The sequence below is a fragment of the Coloeus monedula genome (genome assembly GCF_965178545.1).
Source record: "Coloeus monedula genome assembly, chromosome: 19".
In the NCBI taxonomy this organism is placed as follows: Eukaryota; Metazoa; Chordata; class Aves; order Passeriformes; family Corvidae; genus Coloeus; species Coloeus monedula.
The window spans coordinates 5414118-5437643 of record NC_138799.1 but is presented as its reverse complement, the minus strand read 5'-3'; the positions used below and the strand labels follow the sequence as shown (position 1 = coordinate 5437643).

Below are 23526 nucleotides of genomic sequence, written 5' to 3'. Positions count from 1 at the left end.
CACATTGCAGAAGCTGTCACGAGAAAGGGACAGCACAGAGCCAGGTAGGGAAAATGATTTATTCAACATGCAGCAGCACAAATGCATTGGAGATGTATGTACAGGTAGGACTGCTGGGGATGAAGCAGGAACCTCACCCTACAGACAAGGAACATTCATAATTTAATTTCCAAAGCAGCAGGACCGGGGTGCGTGGCCGTGTCCGCTCTTTCTGTTCACAGAAAGCACCTGTGCTCTCCTGCCTTCCTCCAAGTCACAGTGAGATCCACGTGCAGGCAGGGCAAGCAGTGACCCTGCTCCTCAGGACATACCACCCAGGCACTGCCCCCATGCCTACCGTGTCTAAAGTGCTGGCAAGAACATGTCTGATGCAGAAAGAATTCTCTCCTCGTCCCTTATCTCCCAGTCCATCGATTTGAAATAGCTTTCTTTAGAATCTGAACAAACCATCCCTCTCACCTGCCTTCTACATCAGGAAGCTCACATGGCTGAGGTCTCCACAGGCTGCAGACCAGGACAAGCTTGGATTCCACCTTCAGGGGCTCCTGCAGCTGCCTGGTGCCTCTGATGAGGGCCTCAGGCTTGTGAATCCCCTGTGTTTTTCATCTCTAGGGATTTTTACTCTGCAGCACAGTAGAGAAAATTCAACTACAAGTTACTCCAAGCTGTGTTTGCAGCAATGGTTTTACAGCCACCATTCATGTCCCGTGGAGTTTTCCTAAAAGGCAGGAGCCTCTTCCTGTGTACTGCTTTTCTCTGTCCTGCTCCCACATTTGAGAAGAGCTGTTGCTTGACAGCCCTGCTGGAAATGCAGAGCTGAGTGTCCAAGGACTGTCCAAGCACCTCTCTGTGCTTGTGTCAATGGGTTAGAAACCCCCATTAATTTACAATGGTCTGTCTCAGAGCTCACTGAGGCACTGCTTGAGACTGGAAACTGAGAAGAAGGACAGGGCTGCTGGAACCAAGTTTTGCTGATTTGAACCTTACTTCTAGGAGAGTGTAGCTAAGGGATCAGCTCTTCTGTTAGCACAGAACACTGATGTCCAGCAAAACTGCTTTCCCCTTTGTGGGCACAATTGCACTTTGCCACTTAATACAGGGAACAAAGAAGATGGGGCATTAACCCAGGGGCTCCCCCAGGGGAACCTCTTCCTTCCTCTGCCTGCTTGTTCTAATATCCTACAGCTCTATTATTTACATCTTGTAGGTCACTGTACTCAGCCCAATAAAACACAGTATTTGACTATACTAATAATACTGCCTGCATGAGGGGACATGAGAGGCATCTCTCCTTACCCCTGGATTCAGTCACTGCCCCAGATTAGTGATTGTAAAGACAGTTCTGTGCTCCAGGTGCTGTCCTCCTCCAATACTGACCAATACCTTCCATCCCTCTTTTCCCCTCACTATGCATTTCCTCTTTTCCCCACACTATGGAATGCAATGAAGGCAAAAAAATAACCAGTGTAACCATTTGCAGACAAAACTCAGCCCTAGCTGCCCCAAATGGATACCCCCGGGCGGCAGCCAGCAGTGTAAAATAAATACAAGTAAAGGTACAGCAGTGTGGCACACACGGAGCGAGGGGCTGCTTACACGGGCCCTTGGGAATGAAGCAGGAGAGGGGGAAGGGAGCTAAGTGCTATTTCAGTGTAAAAAAGGAAGCATTCCCTCACGGAGCAGCATTATTGCTCAGCATGCTCACAGGCCCGTGTGGCACAAGGAGGTCACAGTCCCAGGGAGGGCTCTGCGCTGAGCTCGCGGCATCATCACCCCACAGCCTGTCGGGATCTCTGGACAGCAGTGCAGGAAAATCCAACTACATCCCCTTCTGCTGACAGGTCTCCCCTCAAAATACAATAACTTCAAGTTTAATAGAGTGGAAGATAGAACCAGATTCACCCAGAGGTCAAGGTAAAAGCAGCCAGCACTGCCTGTCACTGGCTGCCACTCAGTTCATGCTTGGCATAAGTGTTCCAGGGCCCCTTCAATATGGGGCACAACATTCTGGACTAAAGCTACAAGCAGAGTGGTCAGGACATGTAAACAAAGCTGAACATCACCAGTGGATAGCATGTGTGTCCCTCCCCACGGCACATCCGTTCCAGTCCTGTGGGATCCTGCCCTGGTCCTGTCAGAGTCTCTGGCAGTGTCCTAAGGTCATAGATTCCCCCACTGCTCTACCGGGGGAAACTGATCCACTTCGCCCACTTCTGTGCTGGGCTGATCTCCCAGGGTGAAGGTCAGTCTGTACCTCAGCCTCACCTTCTCCTGCAGGAAAAGACAAAACCCAAAAGCAACATGAGAACAGCCCCAGCTCAACAGCCCCAACAAAACACTTCACTGTTACAGCTCTACAGAGAGCACAAGACTTCTGTGGTACAGAGCAGGGGCAGGAGGGCTCAGGTTAAGTTCATTAAGTTCAGCTATTTACAAACCTGAGTTATTCACCTTACATTTTTTATACCAAAAAACCTTTACTGCTTAGCATGGAGCAGAAGGAGAAAAGCATAAATGACCTGTGAGCAGACACTGCACAGATGTGGCCAGCTGCTTAGCTGCTCTCCAGAGAGCCTAAAGACTGCTGCTGGAAAAGTTCAAAATTTTCAAAATTAAATTCCTCATTATGTGGAGGAAGGTAAAACAGTTCCTGCTCTGAAAAGTGCCTTGTAATACAGTAAGCAAGAGATGGAAGCAGCCCTTCAATGAGGGCACCTCCATGTACCTCACAAAGTTTTTAAACATCCACTAAACCCCTCTGACATCCATCCTTCTATCTCAGAGCCGTCAGCTGATACTTGAAGGACACTGTTGTAATTCTCAAGTAGAAACATCTAATTTGTCAAACAATTAGAAAGTCCTTCAGCTTTGGACTTTCAGAGCTGGCTGACTGAATGAGTGACTACAGCAAGGAAAAACAGCTTCTCAGCTGCTCCCAGCATCCTCAGCAGAAAGTAAAGTGTTAACCCTGTTGTGTCCCTGGTCACAGGTACTTCCTCAGAGAATGATGGAACAGACATGATCTGACATTTGTCTGTTGGTTCATCAAAAGTACTCCTACAGCACCAGTTAATTTAGCATTGATCTAATTATCAGCAAAGCCAGGCACGTTCAGTGGAGTCAGGGGAGTCAAACTCCTGATGCAGCTTTGCTATCCTTTAAAGCTGTGCCTGACATGATCCTTGCTCCTTTTGCTGTGAGAGGTGTAGTGCCCCTTCTCACACCTCTCCTTGCCAAACACTTCTGGGAAGAGCCTCCTCTAGCCCTGAACTGAAACACCAACATTCCATAGTAACCACTTCCAGAGGGCACATTAGAATCACAGATAATTAAGGTTGGAAAAGACCTCCAAGATCATCAAGTCCAAACTTTTAGGAACGAACAGCTGTAGCTGCTCAAATGTTTGGTCCTACCCCTCCAGAGAGTTCAGCTGGTATCAAATGTGTCTGAGGAAGGCAGGATAAATCCCACTGTCCCTCTCACCTTCGCAGGATTTGCCAGAAGCATGACCTGAGTGATGGCAGCTGGCGGCTGGATGGGATTGAACGGAGACAGCTCAGTGCCAGAGGGTGGCTGTAGCTTCACTTTCATGGACTGCAAGTGAAATAGAAAGCAGAACCTCAGGGATGATCTCCTGCCTTGGGGACAATGAAGGATGCATGCACAGGCTGGTGGGACAACAGCACACATCCAAATGGAAGAGAATCAACCCACAAGTGAGGATGAGGGAACAAGAGCCAGCCCAGCTTGCAAAACACAATAGGAACAGGCAGTTCTTGGCTTATCCTGTTCAGTGTTTTCTGCCTGTGACAAGAACCTTTGTGCTTTGGAAAGGGGCACAGCACAGCCTGTGGCAAGGTCCCCAGTCCCTGAGTCCAGGGCCAGGCCTCCCTGGATGCAGTCTCTGTCCCGTGTGTCCCTACCTTGGGCACGGCCGCCTGCAGCACGATGTTCCTCACGGGCAGCGGCGCCGTGTTCAGCATGGAGACCACCACGACCAGCACGTCCGAGCGCCCTGGCGGGCACTCCCTGGCAAAGTGCAGCAGGATCCGGAACCCGTTCTTGTCGTAGGCTGTCACTGGCAGGGCACTGCCTGCCACAGAGAGAGAAGGGAGAGGATCCAGGTTCGTGCTGCAGCAGGTGGGCTGAGGCAGCATCAGGTGTTCAGGATGTTCAGCTGGAGCTGCTCATCCCTTCTCTCTACTTCATGAGCTTTGCCAAGAAGCTTTGCCTTTAAAAAATGTTCAGAGCAAGGTGAAAAGCCTGAAATACTTACTGGGTTTAATGGATTCCAAGGGAACATGGACGTTGGCCAAAGAAATTTCAGGTGCTTTCATGGGACTGCCTTGCTGCTGGAATGACGCCGGCTGGAAGAGAGGACTTCCTGATCCAGCAGTGCAGCTGCTTGGGAAGGGAGCTGGAGGGGCTCCAGAGGCAGTGGCTGGCAGCCCTGCAGGTGCTGCTAATGGGGCAGGGGTGACAGTGGTTGGCAAAGTAACCCCAGGGAACACTGCAGGTGTCGCCATGCCTTGGGCGGCACTCCTGCAAGACAGACAGAAAAGCCATGGGGAATGGAGCTGGAAGTGAAGCAGGAATTTCTCCAATACCCAGAGATAACAGCACATCACGAGGACAAAGCAGCAGCCTGGAGCTAGGCTGGAGCCTGTGACTCTGCACAAGTCTCACATGAGGAGAACTACAAGGACAGGGGTGGTGGTAGGGGTGGGGTCACTTCTCTGAGTCAAGAAGGAAATGAGGCCTCTGTACCTCAACAGCTCATTCCCCTTCACACCACACCTTTGGATCAGGCAACAGTACAGCTGTGTGCTCTGCCTGACTTTTCCTCCCAGAGGTGGGAAACTTGTATTAGTTTTTAAACTGAAACCTCTGAGAAGAAAAATCCCAATCCCACATTTCTACCAAACCAGAGAGTTGAAAGTCACCCTCAGAACCTGGCACTGCAGCAAGCCTGGCTTTCTAACTGCAGAGCCAAAGCAAAGTCAGGACTTTTGGTTACCCTTTGGCTTCTTCAAGGAGTTGTCCCAATGCATCCATCTTATGTGGCATGTTGCTCCCCACAGATGAGCTTAAGTACCCAGGAGCAGCTGGAATAGTCTTAGGAGGCCCTGCAGGGGCAGCTGGGACAGCAGGAAATACAAATGGTGCTGAGTTTGGTGCTGGGATGCTGGGAACAGTCTGGGAGGCTGGGAAAGCAGAAGGCAGCGTGGCTGATGTCCCACACGTGGTCTGTGATGTGTGATGGAGAAGAGGGTTCCCTGCAGGGTTGCAAGCAACAGTCACCATCTTCGGATTAAAGAAATCCAGGTCCAACTGCTCATTCTGAAAGAGAGGACAGATAGATGCTCTAACTCACTGCTGCCCCTGATGCAGAAATGGCACTGCTCTATTACAGAAGGGCAGAGGTTTACCACAAAAACAGGTGCTGGGTGACAAGCAGCAAAGTCTGTGGCCTAAGTCAGGGCTACTTCTGATCTGTAATTTAAGCAAAGGAAGGACTAACATCATGGGGACAGATGGGACACTGAGAAAGCCAGGTTCAGGGATACCTACTCTGTTTAAACACATCTATTCCTATTTTAGGGCTAAGCCAGACTGCCCCTCTGCCTGTGTGTGTGATCACATGCTTCTCCAAGGTGACAGAGACCTCCCACAATGTCAATCCCTCCCTCCCCTTCTCTGAGACTTCTCCTTTGTACCTCAAACATGCTCCATTGGTTGTTTTCCGAGGTCTCCTTCCCTGCTGCAGGGGCTGGGTCATTCAGGCCTGGAGGGAGAAACAACAGGAGGAGAAAATGAACTCAGAGTCATTCCTTGGCTGCTGTTTCAGTACCATCAAAACTTGATTCAGCTCTGCCAGAGCCCAAGAACCTGATGAAACACTGAGATGGGCTGCAAGTCTATGATAAGGAAAAGAGACTGACAGCACCAGCAGCCAACAGTCATGCCCTGCACCCAGCTCTTCTAACCCATTCTGATTAGCACTGCCTTCTGCTGCTCACATCTGGGCTCCACAAACAGGCATCCTGCAGGCTCCCATGCACAGCCTCTCTGAGGCACCTTCTCTTTAGCACAACCACAAAATCAAGGCTTAATCTGTCCCAAACTGTAGCCTGTACACCCAGCAGGATCACCCAACAGGAGATCAGGCAGCAATTGTACTGAACAGTTGCTTTCTTGCAGCCAGCTCTGGGAAGAGATTTTAATACTGACTCACTGACGTCTAATATTCAGAATGATGCAAGGGAGTGTTCCCTGGAATCCAGGAACATGGAGAACACAGAAGCAGCCTCTGTTAGGATGGATTGAGCAGCCCTTTTGCAGGCCCCTCAGTGTCTTACCCAAGCACAGGAGCTCCTCATCCAGCAAGGACAGGGAGTTGGTTGTGCTGCCCTGCTGAGCAGGTGCTGTTTCCACCTGGCCGGAGGAGCTGCTGCGCAGCGGTGCCAATGTCTGGGGAGGAGGAGGGAGGATGGGGATTTCAGCTGGGCCAGGGGCTGTGCTGGGGGCTGGTGCCAGGCTGCTGGGTGGCATTGGAGGTGGCGGGGTGCTGGTGACGTCCAGTCCAGCAAGGTCAATGAGGGTGTTGAGATTACTGGTGGAGTTACTCCCTGCAGTGGACAGGAGAAGAGCACTACTAGGAAAGAAGGCAAAAGGCTCAGAGCAAACCCAGTGTGCAGAAGAAATTAGCAGAGAGATGCTTTAGATCCTCATCTCAGCATAGCTTGTGGCTCTTTGTAACAGAGCAAGGGTATTTGCTGTCCAGACTATGTAAATCAACAGAGATACTAAAGAATTTCCATGTGAAAACCTGCTGCAACCACTGCTCCTTCCCCAGCGCTTCACAATTCATGATCCCTTCAAAATTTTTTGAACTCAGATAAGGCTTTGGGAGATCCTACAGCATTATAATAAACAAAGGCTACCAGAGAGCTGGAGAGCTGAGGGAAATTCATACTATCACAATCTTCATATTTAGAACAGTCTTGTCCCAGTAAGATGCTGCCAGGCAGCAGCACAAATGTTTGAGTCCCAAATGGTAATTCTGTCACACTCATGTCCAGAGCTTTAAATGGTGAAGCTGAAGTGTGAAGTGGGCAACTGGCCTGAATTCACAAATGGAATTACTGGCAAAACCAGGAAAAGGACCTCTGGTCCAGCTCCTACTCTCCAGCTCCTGTGTTTTTAATAAAATTATCTTTTTCTTACACATCACCATTAAGAAACAGGACAAATGTGGGGAGGAAAATGTATGAGAACTTCCAGCCACAAAAACTGCTCAGATGCAGGTTTGCTACTGATGTCACAAAGGTTTCAGTAATATGGACTGAGCAATGAAGAACGCAAAGCTGCAGCACTGCTGCTCCTGTCCAGAATTGTTTATCCACTGCTCAGGAGCCTTCTTGTCCCCCTCTGATTCACAAACTGTTCACCACAAGAACCACCAAAAGCTACTTTAACAAAACAGAAAACATTGTTCAAAAGACTTAGAACTGCAGGATTCAAAAATTAAACAATTGGCTTCCCAGGAACTCACCTTCCACTACAGACATCCCAGGGAGATCCACTTCACCATTGATCACTTGCCCCTCTATTATTTTTTTATAGGAATTTATCACACGGGATAAATTGTCACTGGCCTGCAGAATATCCCCTACAAGAGAGACAAATATTACCTCCAAGGCTTCCGTCACTTTGTTCCCACTAATGCAGAGAGTGCTCAGTTGTCAGCTAAAAAATCAGCAAGAAACACCATGAATATCTGGCTATGAGCTCCATCACTCTGCCTGTGCCACACTTCTCTAAGCAATACCCTAACCTCTTCCAGCTCCACACACATTGCAGTAACAAGGAAAAAATGAGCCCAAGGTTGTTCCTCACAGCAACCCTCTTCCCCTCCCAAAGCAGCAGCTGTCCCCCATTATTGTTCCCATCCTCCTGAACCACCAACTTTACTATCCAGTCCTTGCCTAAACTGAAATGATAAGCACAAAGAGAGAAGGACTGTCCTTTACCAAAGCCACAGTGAGGAGGTGACTTTACAGCTGAACCTTTGCATGGTCAAGGAGCACAAAGCAATTAAAAAAGGACAGGTGTAGCTTAGTTTACCCAAACTGCTGTCATTATCCTCTGTCTCGCTGGCCAGCTTGAACAGCGTCCGTCGTTTGGTTTCACACCTTTCGTAGAGCTCCTGGAAGACAGGTTAGGACAAAGGATTTCACTTTGTGGCAGGAGCCACTGCCAGCAGCACCAGTCAGCACAGAACAACCCCCAGAACAGACCAGTCTTACTGTGCTGACCATGCCAGTGGGGCTGCACAGCCAGGATGGCCCTCCCTGCCCAGCTCACAGTGCTGAGCAGCGTTACATGAGCCTGGGGTCTAAACACAACCTGCATTTCCAACACATCTCTCAGTCCTCCCTCACATCAGCACTTAGGCCAAGTTCTAGTCTAAAAGAGATGTTCCTTCCTTGTGTAGTAGTCCCTAAAAGCCTGAGGAAGAGCAGAATATTGTTTCAGCAATTAGGCTTCAGTTGTGCTGCAACCACTACTGAGTCTGTAACCACACGGCAGAAAGGTGGCAATAACAAAATGGTTCACAGAAACAAACCAGTTTCTTAAGCTTCTTACCACTGTTTAAGGATCTCGCTGTTAAAAATAAGTGGGTTTAATTTTTTTAATTAGATAATGTGCAACTCTTAAAGGCTCTGGGCCTACCAAGTCATCCCTGGTGGCTGTTTTGATTTTTACTTTCCTGATGTTCTCCTAACCCTGTAACACAAGTTAAAACTCTTCCTCTGAAGGGGAGGGACTATTTCCTGCCCCAGTCAGCCTTTAGTTTATTCATCCACAGTGCTGCAAGGGACAGTTATAACCTGCAATCCGTGTGTCCCTATAGGATCCAGAATTACAAACTGCAGCTTCTTGGTTCTGCCATGTTGCACCTTTGGAGAACAATTGCACCTCACTTCAAGCATATGTGAAACTGAGCTACTCCCCACCCAGTCTTTTGGTGAAAGGCACTAAAACCATGGATATTTTCTTGCCTGCTGTTTGCAGCAACTGCTCCTGTTTCTCACCACTGCTCTCCATTTTACTGCAGTGTTTGTAATTCTCTGCAAAACTCAAGTCTGTAAGAAAGGACTGATCCAGGACTACCGGGAAGAAGGAGCAGCTCAGACCCACCTTCATGAGCTCCCTGTCGGCCTCTGACGAGTCCTCTTTGCTGTAATGAACCAGCATCTCATTCAGCAGCTTCACATTGTTGTTCACCTCCTCCAGCGTGTGCATGCGCTTTGTCACCTTCTGGATCCGAGCCTCATCCTTCAGGGTGGAAAGCACAGACAGAAAGGGTGAGTTTGTCTCTAGAAGTTCACAGTAACACAACCACAGATATTATCTGTAAACGTGTCAAGTGATGGCTATTTAAGGCTAAGCTAGGAAAAAAGCAAACAAAACCCTTCTTTGTTCATGTGAAGCTTTGCATATTTTATTTTCACCACCATTCTGAAATTACAGGCAACCCCATATTTTTAAAAAGTCTCATTAAATAGACTTCAGTGTATAATTACACGGCTAAAAAAGTTCCCAGATGTTCCTTTCTGACCTTTTCAGAAGATTTTTTTTTTTGTTCACTTGATGCCATTTAACAAAAGAGATGTGTTTGAAGCAAAAAATTCACTAGGAACAACATGCACACTCCGGTGGAAAATGTCCACCCATCTCTGATTGGAGATTCCAACTGAAGACATAGGAGTCTCCCCTGGGAACAAGAGGAGCTTGAATGGAAATATTTTAGTAACCTATACAACCACTACAGTCCACAAGGTAGCCTTTTATTTGCCAGAATCCCAGTGAGTCATTTCCTGGACTCCAGAGTTTGGAATGACTGTCATGGGTGGATGCAGCACAGCTCTACAAACAGGAAGGTGTTTCCATGAACTTGTTTGTGAGAAAGTCCAGTGACTCAGTCCTCAGCATCCAGGGGTGGTACCACGATGCTCCCACCAAACCTTGATATGAAATCCCATCTTGAGTGATGGGAATCTGGTAATTACAACAAGGGATATTCAATTCCTGCCCGATCCTCCACCAGAGACACCAACTGTAGACACTTCTGTAACACAAACATCTCCCAGGTACAAGCTAGAGACCAAATCCTAAGCTCTCCACCATTTGAAGTCAAATTGCTTAAAACCTGGAAAGCAGACTGCTGACCTGAACCAATCCTACAGGAATTTCTTACCTCTTTTACCATGGATTTTATAAGTTTGTTGGCCTCTTGTAAATCATCTGGGTTTTTGCTTTTCAGCAGCTTGGCTAGAAGCTGAAAGACAAGATGATAGTCAGGAGACAAATATAAGACCCTTGGGTAAAGGGAAAGGAATCTGTGTGAACAATTCAGGGGAAAAGGGATACAGCCCAGTATTGCAAAGCTTACACAGCTTCCATAGTTACAAGGACTCCAGCATGAGTCATTTAGAGTTTATTATCTATGTGAGTTCCTGCATTCCTGCTTTTACACAGGACATATTCTGTGAAATCTCAGAGACTTCTGACACCAGATAGTTATTCCCCCCATACATTATTTTTCCTCCTGTGTGTGAAACATTCTCTGCTTTCCAGTACTTCAGCAGGATGGCACTTTAACAGGAGTAACCCCATAATGGTAAAACAGACAAGGTCTTAACTGGAACTTTGGGTTAAGCGGGTGGACAAAGCAGTGAGTTCTGCAAAAGTACAGACCATCCCCCCAAAACTAAAAGCCACATTATTATACTTTGCTTCCTTATTCCAAATGTGCACTGAGCAATCACTTTTCATTAGTGATTTTGGCACAAGTCTTCACTGTACCTTGGATTTCTCCTCATCATCAAACACCGGGTTCTTGGGACGAGGTGGTGGAGAAGGAATGAGTGTTCTGTCTGCAGGAATCACAGGATCAAACATGACAATCCCTGAAAGCAGAACGGGAACCCCCGTGGTCAGCACACACCCTCACACCAGGCAGGGCACACAGGTACTCCCAGGCTGCTGTCAAAGCCAACACACATCTGCCCCTGACACTGCCACACTGTTCCAGTGAACAATACATCCAAATCCCTGAGCTGACTTTTACCTCGATGTTCTCCCAACCCCACAACATGAGCTAAAACTATCCCTCTGAAGGGGAGGAACCATTTTCTGCCCCATTTAGCCTTTAGTTTATCCATCCACAGTGCTGCAAGGGACAGTTATGACTTGCAATCTGTATGTCCTCATAGGACAGGATGGTTTCCAGAGCTTCCATGGAATCAATTTTTCTTATGAAGCTACTGGGTTGTTTTCACTGTGCCTACACAAGAAATGTGTGTCAGCTGAACTAAAGGTACAGCTGCAAAGCCATTCAGTTGAAAGAACACAAAAGGCTGCTTGGAAGCTCTTATTTCACTTTCAATAGACTTGTTCAAATAATTTAATAACTACTTCCACCAAATAAAAAATTCAACTTAAAAAAGGCCCTTCAAACCAAAACAAAAGTATTTGCAAGGTATCTCATTAATTTAGTTAACAGAGCCAGCCCAACCCTGCCCAAGGCATTTACACATAATGAAAAGCTTTTCAGAGAATTTCTCCCTTGTTCTATCTCCCCTCAGAGTTTGTGTTGACCCCATTTAATTAGAAGCTGTAGATTTTGTGATACTCTTGCTCAAAGCCAAGGCTGTAGAGAATGCATGAGTGAGCAGTTGACTCCCTACCTTGTCTCTTCAGCATGTAGTAGGCATCCTTGATTTTGGATTCCTCTGGCAATGCCACTGTCCAGCTATACAGCAATTCAATAACTTTGGACTTCACCTTCTCTGAGACTCGGTCTCCCAGGTACTAAGGGTGGAAAAAAGGATCCAAATTCTTCATGTTCTTAATTCCTTTTTAAAAATAAAGCTTTGTGGAAGCTCAGTGATATACATTACAAGGCGTATGATCCAAGTTCCAAGATGGCCTGAGGTACATCTCACTAGGAGGAAAAACTGCTCCTCTAATAGATTTGAAATAACAGTGAAGAGAAGCTTTGTGATTATCTTCAGCAAAAGAAAAAGCAGCTATTCTGCTAGCTCCAGGATTTTGCTATTTAAAAATTACAGCAATACAGAGAACCACCCCCTCCCCCGTCTTATGGGAGAGAATGTAGGAATGCATTGCTGCATCAATCACGCCATAGGGAAGATTTTCAGCACGTTAAACTCATCATGAATGTAGAGGGACTTAGCCAGGCACTCTTTACACAGCAAGTCAGCAGAATGAGGACTAGAACTCCATGGTGTGTTGTCAAACCTCTTGTTTTAACCTCTGCATCACACTTCTCTTCCACCACCACTGGAGTTCTGTTTTTTAAAACAACACAGCCCAAGTTTTAGAAGCCCTTGAGTTACCTGAAGAACTGGAACAGCCCAGAGACTGCATAGTGATGGCACATAAGTACGACTTCCTGAGAAATTCAGTAAGGCATAAAAAACCCCCAAACAACAACAGCTTAGCTAACAAATGCTCTTGAATATAGACTAATAAGTGCAATGAGCCAGACAGAACACTGCAAATATTTTGGATGCTGCCTTTAGCTTACAGAGATCAAAAAGTAGCTACAGCCATAAGGTTCAGGGACTAACCTTTGGAGACACAACTTTTATTAACTCGTTTAAAAAGCGAAACTTCCCAACTTCATTATGAAATCTTCTCCCACAATTCTTCATACAAGCTTCCAGCACCTGCATTCAAGGAACAGAAACAGGGGCTGAAACAGCAAAACCCTACAATAACAGTGTGTGTTCTGCTTAGAGGGGAGGTGAAGGGCCCCTGCCAGTGGGCCAAGTATTCCTGCTCCATGCAGACATCAATCTCCCATCTTTAGGGACGACACATCAAGACAGGCTGGTGTCCCACCCTCAGCCAGGTATATCTGGGTCTTGATATTTGGTCTTAACAATGAACACAAATCTTGCCTGAAGATAACAAAGGAAAGCAGCTCAAACTAAACCAGAGCTGTTTCTGGACACTTTAGTGATGGAACTGTGCTCCCTCCCACTTCCACTTCCTCCCGGGGATCAGGGAACTCAGCCCCCAGCTGACCCCATGGACACTCCCTGTGCTCCCTCTACTCCACACAGGTGATGCCATAGGATACATGCCTGGATTTAAGAGGAGGGGTAAGGACTACCTACTGTCAAGGCTTGGACTGCCTCCCATTCCTGTGGTGACTGGATTTTATGAGCCAGGAGTCTCACAGCTATCTGTGGCCTGGAACAGAGCAGAGCCCCGTTACAAACAGAGCAGGTAAACACCAGGAAGGATTTTCACACTTTCACAAATTCTGCTGTTTAAACAAAGTGTCTTCCACATAATCAAAGGGAAATGCCATTAAATACTTTTATTTTTCCATCACAAAGACTAACAAAAAATGTTTATGGTAACTTCGTAAGCCTGGCTGTTTGCATGCATGAAAGGAAGAGAGGGCTGGTAGTCTGAGCCAGTAATTCCAGATTCCTCCTTGGGACGGACCAAACAATTGCCAGTACAGGCCCTAGCCCAGGAAATCATTACTCTTGCATTTGTTTCCTTTTTTCAGAAGAAAACACTTCTTCCTTAGCTCTCACGAATGCTGTGAGCCAGGAGGTTTCCTCAGTTAAGTCCAATAAGGATTTTAAAGATGCGAAGCCCCACCAGCACTATCAGTGATAACCCAATTTTATAGACTGTCAAATGGAATAATTTTGGCCAGATGAGAACCCTGGAGCTGCAGAAGCTGAAATTAGAAGCAGATTCAGAATTCCCAGTTTCCCAGTGCTCAGTCTGGATTAGCCACGCTGCCTTTCACAGGAGAGGCAGCATCTTCTCTCTGTTGTAGCCAGCTCTGCCTTGTGATATCAGTATATATAAAAGAAAATGTAAATGTTTGATGATGGAATTTCACACTTTAAACGGTGAATGTTAATTTATTAAGTCTAGAGCAGTTTGGAACACCCACCCTTCAAGTTCCTTGTTGATCTGGTCACAGAATCCAATGATGTATTCCCAGTCTTCTTGCCTGTTAGATGGGTTGGTGGCTTTATCTTTGGCAAGGAAAAGAGAACATATTACCAATCAAGAGAAGAAACAGTATAAAAGGTCACACATTTCTTAGAGAAAAGCATCTGACATCCATTGCCAGCTCTAAAAAAGGAGAAAGAAATTCACACATGGTATGTCTGTTCAAGGAAAAGGGTGTGCCCAAGTTGAGACATCCAAACATCCAGTAAGAACCACCGCTTTCAAAAGAAAACAGGTGCCAAATCTCAAGTATTTAGAAACAGGCTATGCCCATATCCTCAATGAGAGCACAGGATAAAAGATTTCAGCTCACAGCTTCCTCTGCCTGAAATGCTGTCTCTTTCTATTTGGCTGTAACATTAAACTCTTTAAAGGTTAAACCCTCACACTTTCTACATATGAAATTATTTTTGTATTCCCTGGGAATTTTGCAGAAGCAAGAGCTGGAACATCAGCTGTTTAATATCACTCATTTAGCATTAGCACTTGCTTTTGGAGTGCCAGCTGATTTGATTGATGCCTTAGCATTCCTCCTGGGATTTATGACTGAAATTTATTATTACATGTTGAGTTCTTCTTGCAAGTAATAAACACTGCAGCCTGCACCTGATCAGGAACTCAAATCCTACATGCTGAAGCCAAGAGATCGATGCTTTACTGACAGGGCTATTTCAGGCTCCTGAAGGATCCTCCCTTAAGCAGCAGGACCTCACTGACTGTACTGATTGCAGAGTAGTGAGGCTATCAGCATCTCTTTGGTTATGAATGCATCTTCTCCATATATTTTACTTAACCCTGATGCAGCAATGAATTTACAGGAGATCTTAACTTAATTTTCCAGCCAAGACGACCAAACATTATGGGGTTTTTTTCTTGTAAGGGAAGAAACAATGCACTGTACTCGTCCCTAAATATCTATGTATATCTATGAGCTGGCATTTAAGAAACCTTCCTCAAATTTTTAACATAACAGAAAGAGGTTTAGGAAATAAAATACTGCTTAGTCAGATAGTACAGAGCAGGGATGAAGGGCAGGAAAAAGCCCCACACATATCCCTGTACTTTCATCTCAGAGGGAAGCATAACAAAACAAACACATGTTGCATTACCAAGTGTCATTTTTTATCATCATTAAAATGTATCCTTTTACCTTTCCAGAGACAGATAAAACCAGCTGCTTTAAAACTCCAAACCCTCCCTTTCCCAGTGCACCTCAGCCCTCCTACTGCGCCCATACTGCAAGGTTTGCTCAGGTTTTCCTCCTCACTGAATGATACTTGTAAAGCAAGTAAATTTTTCCATGGATTGCATGTAAAATATTCCACAGGTGAATCTCTGTGCCTGCTGCTGGTCTTCCTGTGACCCTGGATAAGCAAAGACAGTAGCCAGGGAGGAATAACTGCAGGATCACATCCTGTAGAACTAAGGAGGAATAACTGCAGGATCACATCCTAAGAACCAGCTACAGGCTGGTCTTAAACTCAAGAGATTCAAGGGAGGCTCAGTTTAAAAGACAACTTCTGCAGAGCCAAACAACTGTTCCAAACATGTGGCACCTAAACCTTATTACCACATTTCCAACTGCTGAACATCCTGGAAGCATCATGAAACCATGGACTTACAACAATCTAAAGCCTCTTCCTGCAAGTCAAACAGCACCGTGGTGGTTTGGTGCTCCAAAGCACCTCTTGTGCTCGGCAGCCCCAGAAGAAAAACACTCAGTTCCAGGCTGGAATTAAGGGAATTTACTTAATAAATGCAGGAGGAGCAGAAACAGATAAGGACACACAACCAAACGGACTCTGTTGGCTGCACAACCTGAAATTAGGAAAATGATGTGGTACAAACATGAAAATGTAACCAACATTTCCATGCTCCAAGTGTTAATTTTAAAGCTGTTCCAAGTATCTCCAAAATTTTTTCCAATGACACTGGATTATTTCATGCTCTCAGACTCATCTAAGTTTTTTTCTGCAAAAGCTCTCACACGAAGACAGTGAAGCCTCAGAAGGAGAGAGTGACTGCCAACGGGAAGTGCTGTTCCACATGAAGAAACTCCCTATTTCCAACATCCATAAAACTTCCATGTGAAGCCTTGGTTCATAAAAGTTAATGAGCTTGATCACAAGTCTTGCCCTGGCTCTGGAGATTGGTGTGTTTGCATGACACAACACAACAGGGTGTATGGATACCTGTTCCCAGTCTCAGCACAGCCACATGAACTCAGCATTCCAGCAGAGCAGAATCACCTCACTTCACCTTTCCAGGTCTGCCCCACAGGAAGCTGTGTCACGTCTATCAAGTTGTGACTTAAAATCCTCTATTTTTATGAAGAATGCTTAAAATGTGGGCAAGGAGCTCATCTGTGCTGCTTTATAAATAGGCTTCAACCCTTATGTGAAAGGATTCACTCCAGGATGAAGAGTTGGTGCTCTGGAATATCAAGTCCTTGGCTTTTCTGTTGAAACTGCCAACCAAGGCCCATTTGGTACCAGTTATTTGCTTCCAGAGACACTTGTCCACCTGGTCCCCTCCTGAAAATCCCATTTCACACTGGCAACCACATGAATCTAAATTAGCAATTGGCACTACCCCAGTCCTGCCAGCACTTTTGCCTCAGTTTTCAGGTTTTTTTTTAATGTGCTCAGGACAAACAAAGCTGCTTCACACCCACCCCAAGCATCAGAGCCACTCAGCCCTCAGGTGCTCTGCCAGACTGAAATGCTAATGAGGCAACATTCAGATTAATAATTAGATATGAAACAAAGGTGTTAGTTTTCTCTAGAGAGAAATGATGCTGGAACGCAGAGAACCACAGAGCAGCTGGAATGAAGAGAACCACAGACCATTAACTGGCTGGTAATGAATGCTCCTGTTTTCCTGGGTTCACTTGTCTACTGAAATGAGACAAAAGCCACCCCAACAAAGAGTTTCCCCAGGTCAGGCTTAGCCTATGAATTGGGAATCCCCAGCCCGGGCAAGTCCAGTCTAACAGTCAGACTCTGTTTGCATCCCTGGGCAGAAAAGAATGCTGAGACAGAAAACCCAAGGAAAAAAGAAATTAAGACAATTATAATATTTTATCCATTTGTACCTGTTCCACAGTGGAACACTGCCTTAGCCTGACATGAGTGGGATACAAGAAGCTTCCTTCTGGATGCAGCAGAAAAAGCAGCATTGGAGTCAAAGGCTCCAGCTGTGTTTGTACAACTGACATTATCTCCTAACCTTCTTCTGTTTCATCTCAGTGCAGAAGCAGAGCCTGCCAGCCAGGAGGGAACAGGAAGGATCACCTTCTCTCATCCCAGCTGCCTGGAATGAGGCAGGACATGCAGATGCCAGATCATCACTGGCTGAGGCGCACATCTTGCTGCAGCAGCTGGACACGAGGATGATGTTACTTCATGGGTCTGTGACTCCACCTGATGCCAGAGGCAGGGCAGCAGGAGGCTGCACACCACCGCAGGAAAACCCAACATTTTCAGTAATAAATTCTCCATCTTCCCATGGCTGGGAAGTTGGCTGTGCTGCTGAGCCATTCTCTTTAGGAAGGGCACAGCATGGCACACCGTCAAGGCTGGCATTAGCCACAGCTTTGTGATGATCACAGAAAAAAACCCTCGGGAAGGCAGGTGAAAGCCGGGAGCTGCACCAGCTCTGCCTGCCCGGCCTCCCGACTCCGCCGGTAACTCCCGGGCACGGAAGGCTCCGCGCTCCCTGCGATGGGAGGGGCGATACAGCCGCACCAGCAGCGATCACTGTAGCAGTGACCTGGCATAAAAGCATCCTCCTAAATCAGAGAGCAGCACTCAAGCCTTGAAAAACATGTGCCCCTCTGCAATCAGGCTCGCTGCAATTCTTCTCACAGTGAGTAAGGCCTTTGCAACTCTTCCCTTTAACCCCTTGGCCAAGGACAGATCACCTGTCCCTTAACTTCCTCAATTAAAGAAATATCCCCACAAAACAAGCAGTCAGGAAACATTCCAGGCTATACAACCCAAAATATCCTTCCTACTAGAGATATTTTCACACACAAACTGAACTGGGTGAATCAGCTCTCCTCAGAGGAAGATTGCAAGGAAGGGATGTGGGTGTTCCTTCTTGTGTCTCACTGGCTACAACAAAAGATATTGACAAATTGTGGGAGTTCAGAGGAGGAGCAAAAACGGTAAGGGGACAGAAGGGATTGAGCTAAAATGAGAAGAGCTGAAAACATCTTTCAGCCAGTAACTCTTATAACAGATCATGACAGCATGTACATGTTTGAATTTTATATAAAAATACCAAGAAAGAAGGAGAATTATCTAGTCTTTGTTGATGGAAGGATAGCTCCAAGGGTAACAGGTTTTGCACTCTGAGGTATTTGGGGTAATGACCATCTTCTGCTGTTTGCCCAGTGCCTGACTACTTGGAACTTCACTTCCTGCCATAATTAAACAAATAACTATTAAAACAAAAAGAAGAAAATCTAGGCAACAGGCTATGATGAGCAGGATGGCCTCCCAGGGACAGCAGCAGGAGCTCCTGTGTGTGGAATATACAAAAACCGGTTACAGTTATGACTGATTCATTCAGGAATCACATCCCTGTGTTCTGTATAGCCAGAGCTGAAATGCCATGGGCAGCACGGACAGACACACAGACAGAAGACACTCAGAAGGGGCTGGGCATCAACAGACAACGGAGGTTTGTCCCCTCTAACCTTTAAGGTACCTTATCCTGACAAAGGGTTTTGATATATTCCAGCTTGTACAGAATGGATGTCCACAACTACCGTGAAACTGCAGCCAGGCATAAAACAGGATTCGTCTGCTTGAAAATCACAGTTGTGTAACACATGAATACAATTCATCTGGGAAACCCCACAGTTCTGAGCCTCAGGAACGGCACTCAGGCTGTACACTCGGCTGGCCACAACCCAGGCAAGGGAAGAGACGGGAGGGACAAACACGAACCATGACCCCTTACGGACAAGAAAAAGCAGGTGCAGAGCACGGCGAGCTGCAGAGCCGCCCGCATCTCCCACCGGGAGCTGCTACCGGCCCCCACCCGCTGCCGCGCCCCGCACCGAGGTGACCGCCGGGAGGGGCGGCCCCGGCTCTTCCTCCGGGACGCCGCATCCCCGGCGTGCTGAGCCCCGGTGCCCGGTGTGCTGAAACTCCCCCGCGCCCGGGGGGGCTGTGCCAACCCATCCCTAAGGCGCTGACACCCCCCGGCCTCCCCGGGACGCCCGCCCGGCTGAGGGGGGCGGCGGAGTCGGGCGACCGAAGGCTGCAGGGAGGTGATGGGAAGGGGCTGAGGGGCCGGGGGGCGGCGGGGCCTGGGGTCGGACGGTGCCGGAGGGGGGCGGGCGGTGCCCCCGCGCCCGCGGTACTCACTCAGCCACGACTCCAGGCTCTCCCCCTCAGCCTCCGCCATGTTGCCGGAGCGACCCGGGGCCCCGCCCCGCCCGCGCGAGAGCCGCGCGAGGGGGGCGGGGCCAACTCCGGGCCCGCCCCCGGCCGGGGTGGCCCCGCCCCGCGCGGCCGCGCGCGCAGGGAAGATGGCGGCGCCCAGCGCGGCGGGGCTGGGTCGGCGGCTGCGGGCCTGGCTGCCCCGGTGAGCGGGGAGAGGGGGCGAGGGGCTTCCCGGGGGCTTCCCGGGGGCGCACGGGCGGCACTGGGGGCTGTGGCCCACCGGGGGAACACGGGCAGCACGGGGCGAGGTCGCGGGGCGGCTCACCGGGAGCGCACGAGGGGTGCGGGGACGGTGTGCGCCGCACCGGGAGCACACGGACAGGTCGCCCGCCTGTTTTTGCCGGGCTCATACAGGCACAGAATTATCAAGGCTGGAAGAGACCTTTAAGGTCATGCGGTCCGACTGTGCACCCAGCACTGCCACTGTAATCCCTGAACCGCATCGCCCAGCGCCAGGAATGGTGATTCCACCGCCTCCCTGGGCAGCCGCTTCCAATGCGAAAATGTGGAAAAAGGGATAGAACCCCGCCCTGAGCTGCTCGCCCCACTGCCACTGATGCCTCTCACATCTAACATGTCGTTCTGAGGCGTGTTCGCATCTGTCCACGTCTGTCCAGCTGCATCCCTGTCACGACACAGCGCGTGCCTTGGGTTACAGCCCCGCTTCTCCCGTTCCTTGCAGGATGGTGCCGGTGAGATGGAGCCGCTACAACCCCAGCTACCTGGAGCCAGAAGTGAAAAAGGAATCGTATCAGAAACCTTTAGAGGAGCTGACTGAGGAGGAAAGGGAACAAATGGAGCTTAAGGCTGTTCAACCAATCAAAGCTGCTCCTCCCTCTCTCTCCAGTTCCGTGTTCAGCGACCCCATGATTAGGTCAGAGAAAGCAGCAGCTACTCCTCTCTTCAGAAACGGCTGGGAGCTATGCTGCCCTCCACGACCTTCACCTGCTGGCTGCATATTGCTTTTTGTTACAGCATAATCCCTATATTCTGGGTTAATCTTTTCCCATCAACCAGTCCATTGTCCTACAGTGATTAGAGATAATTACAGCAGATCTGGCAGCACCCACACTTAACCATGGGAACAACACAAAGGAATGGGCATGGGGGGCTTATTTCTGTGTGTGATAAAATCAGAATTCATATCAGATCCCATTTGACTTTGTGTTTACAGTAAATTCACCAATATGATGATGAAGAGTGGAAATAAAGTGCTGGCCAGAAGCCTCATGTCTCAGGTAAGAACTCATGTTTCTTCTCACTGTTACATTAAAACAAGACAAAATGGAAGGCTGGGATGTCAAACTCACTGGAATTGGAAATTACCAGAACTTGAGTGGTCCATCTCTGTGGTCTTGATGTGTTTCCCTCTGCCACACGTTGCTCTCAGCATGATTCCTCTGATAAACCATGGTTTGTTTGATAAAATGTACATTGCCCCACCCTTGTTGGCTCACAGACCAGCAGGTAAGAGCTTCATGGAGAACCTTCTCTTTCCATCCTTCAGTATCCCTGTGTCCTTCTGTACTGCATAAATGCAGAGAATACCCTTAAAAAGCATCATTTTCTCTAAACATCATCTTTCCAGCTCTCTGTCATGCCTTACCCTCTGTATAACTTGCCCTTGAAGTCCCACAAATGTGTCACCTATATGACAGAGCTTTGAGCCTGCTCTGACCCACAGCAATTGGTATTAACTGGTGGTCCCATCTGGTCTCTTCCACCCTTGAAATCCCTTGAAATGGGAACACATTTTACCCAAATGTTTCCAATTGACTGCTGATTCCTTGTTACAGAAGAGCACATGGGCTCTGGGCTCTGGAGTCCAGGCTTTGCAGGGGAGGATGCTGAGTGCACAGACCCCTATTCCAGCCTCCACTTTGTCCCTGCCCTTCCCTGGCTTCTGGCCCGGGTTTGTGCTGCTTGTCCCTCTCACCCCAAATGCAGTGTCTGATAAAACAGTCTGAAGAGCTGGAAGAAGGTGAAGTAACACTTGAGTTAAAGAATTCCCAATGGGTCTTTGGCCTCTGGGGCTGGAGGACCAGCTGCTCAGGTGAAAACGGGGTGCCTGTAAAAGTGATGTAACGTCATGGAGTTGGAGAATCCATCTGCTCTGTATGTCTTCTTTCTTGCCTTTCTTCCAAGACTCTGGAGGCCATTAAGAGGAAGCAGCTGGAGAAGTACCACAAAGCTCCAGAAAATGAGAAGGAGACAATTGAATGCAACCCCTACGTTATCTTCCACCAGGCTCTCAAGAACTGCCAGCCCATCATTGGGCTCAGCAACATCACCAAAGGAGGCAAAACCTACCAGGTGAAAGTGGGGCTGGGAGCACATCTGGTTGGGAGAAATTAGGGAGGCAGATGAACTGGTTTCCACCCCATCAGCTCAAGATCTTCTCTCCTTGAAAGATCCCCTTCGCAATCTGGAATAAACCAGCACCTAGAAACTGTCCAGAATCAGGATCCCCACCTATGAGTATTGTGATTCCCCTGTCACAGAATCACTAAGGTTGGAAAAGACTTCTAAGATCAATCAAGTCCAGCCATTAATCAGCAGCAGTCTCTGGTTCTCTGACTAGATGTGAGGAGAAATACACAGCAAGTCTTTTCCAAGGAGACAGAGATCAGCAGCAAAAGAATTGGTAGTGCTTGGACTACCAGTCCTATCCACTGCACCATGTTGCTTGGGGAGAGGTCCCACAGCCCTGGGGCAGGTCAGCGTGGCAAAATGGGTCACCTAGATCCTGTGGGATATTTAAAACACAAGCAGAACCTGTCTCTGAGTACAGGCTCTGCAACCCTTGGGACCTGAAGGAGAGGTGAGATGTGGAGATATTTGGAATTAGATGATCTTTAAGGTCCCTTCCAACCCAAACCACTCTGATTCTGTGACTTCTCTGTATTCAGTGCAGGGATGGGGTGACCATCTCCCATCTCTGCTAACACACACCAGCCTGGATCCAGCTCCCAAACAGGCCAGCATTTCCATTTTGGTAGCAGTGGCCAGTTCCTAAGGACAGAGCAGGAAAACTGGCAGGGCTCAGCTGTCGGGAGCGGGTCTGGCTGCAGAGAGCAGCACAGTGAACATCTGCAGGTGCCAGCTGGTGCTGTGTGGCTGCTGGGGAGGAGCAGGTTGCTGATGACTGCCGTGGTTTAACCCTTGCCCAGGTGCCCATCCCACTGACGGACAATCGGAAGCGCTTCCTGGCCATGAAGTGGTTGATCACTGAGTGCAGGGAGAACAAGCACCGCCGGACAATGATGCCAGAAAAGCTCTCCCAGGAGCTGCTCCTGGCCTTCAACAACGAGGGGCCCGTCATCAAGAGGAAGCACGTCCTGCACAAGATGGCAGAGGCCAACCGGGCATATGCCCACTTCCGCTGGTGGTAGGGACCCTGCCTGGGACACGCTGCCACGGCCTGGAGAGCAGAGCCCCAGGGCTGCCAGCCTGGGAGAGGGAAAGGTGGAACATCCCTTGCAGGCAGCTTCTGACCTAACCCAGGGAAAGCTCACACGATCCCCATAAGGTTCTTTTTCTTTGTGCTTGTCTGGATGGGGGAAGGGGGGATCTGAGTTACCAGCCCCAGCAGGGATGCTCCAGTTATTTCATAATCACTTCCCTGTGAAGACAAGCCTTAGATGTTTTTCTTACAGCAATGCTAAACAAAATCACCTTTCACTCACCTGTTTCCTGGGGATCTGAAAGTCTCTCTGCTCCTCAAATCAGCAATGTTTTTGGCTACAGAGCTACGAGCAGAGCTGGATCCTGTTCCACACCATAACCAGCCTTAGAGGGATTAGTACAACAGGCAATTTTTGATTTTTGGTTCTGGTCATCAGCAACATTGTCTGCACAGATTTGATGGGAATGTTAATAAAACCAGTTTTATGGGAAAGGTTTCCCGATTGCAGACCTTTGTCTCTGTTGCTCCAGCCACCCTGGTTATGTAAAGCCCTGAGGCCCTACACTGGAGCAGAAACTGAGTTAT

The 23526-nt window shown here is 48.1% G+C and overlaps 2 protein-coding genes across 2 annotated transcripts; one reads left to right on the top strand and one right to left on the bottom strand.

The window, feature by feature from the left end:
* Window positions 1-107: 107 nt before the first annotated feature.
* Window positions 108-19532, bottom strand: GGA3 (golgi associated, gamma adaptin ear containing, ARF binding protein 3). The gene is made up of 17 exons (XM_082293981.1): window positions 19458-19532; window positions 14018-14102; window positions 13215-13290; window positions 12663-12761; window positions 11757-11880; window positions 10873-10976; window positions 10265-10345; window positions 9205-9342; window positions 8128-8209; window positions 7556-7672; window positions 6360-6629; window positions 5718-5785; window positions 5018-5340; window positions 4277-4542; window positions 3924-4093; window positions 3484-3594; window positions 108-2271 (listed from the first exon to the last, which is right to left on the bottom strand). The coding sequence occupies exons 1-17, from the start codon at window positions 19495-19497 to the stop codon at window positions 2161-2163; spliced, it is 2265 nt and encodes a 754-aa protein (XP_082150107.1). The 5' UTR covers window positions 19498-19532; the 3' UTR covers window positions 108-2160.
* A 63-nt stretch (window positions 19533-19595) lies between these two features.
* MRPS7 (mitochondrial ribosomal protein S7) lies at window positions 19596-23448 on the top strand. The gene is made up of 5 exons (XM_082294311.1): window positions 19596-19677; window positions 20218-20409; window positions 20710-20773; window positions 21681-21848; window positions 22706-23448. The coding sequence occupies exons 1-5, from the start codon at window positions 19622-19624 to the stop codon at window positions 22925-22927; spliced, it is 702 nt and encodes a 233-aa protein (XP_082150437.1). The 5' UTR covers window positions 19596-19621; the 3' UTR covers window positions 22928-23448.
* The last annotated feature ends 78 nt before the right edge of the window (window positions 23449-23526 follow it).

Bases quoted from the DNA above. Each gene is read 5' to 3' on its own strand.
- GGA3 (XM_082293981.1), bottom strand. From the start codon at position 19,497: ATGGCGGAGGCTGAGGGGGAGAGCCTGGAGTCGTGGCTGA. The intron at 5,786-6,359 runs GTAAGACACTGA...TTCTCCCTCCAG, and splicing joins TGAGGAGCTCCTGTGCTTGG to GCCTGAATGACCCAGCCCCT. The intron at 5,341-5,717 runs GTACAAAGGAGA...CCTCTCTTTCAG, and splicing joins ACCAATGGAGCATGTTTGAG to AATGAGCAGTTGGACCTGGA.
- MRPS7 (XM_082294311.1), top strand. From the start codon at position 19,622: ATGGCGGCGCCCAGCGCGGCGGGGCTGGGTCGGCGGCTGCGGGCCTGG. The intron at 19,678-20,217 runs GTGAGCGGGGAG...CGTTCCTTGCAG, and splicing joins CTGCGGGCCTGGCTGCCCCG to GATGGTGCCGGTGAGATGGA. The intron at 20,774-21,680 runs GTAAGAACTCAT...CTTTCTTCCAAG, and splicing joins CCAGAAGCCTCATGTCTCAG to ACTCTGGAGGCCATTAAGAG.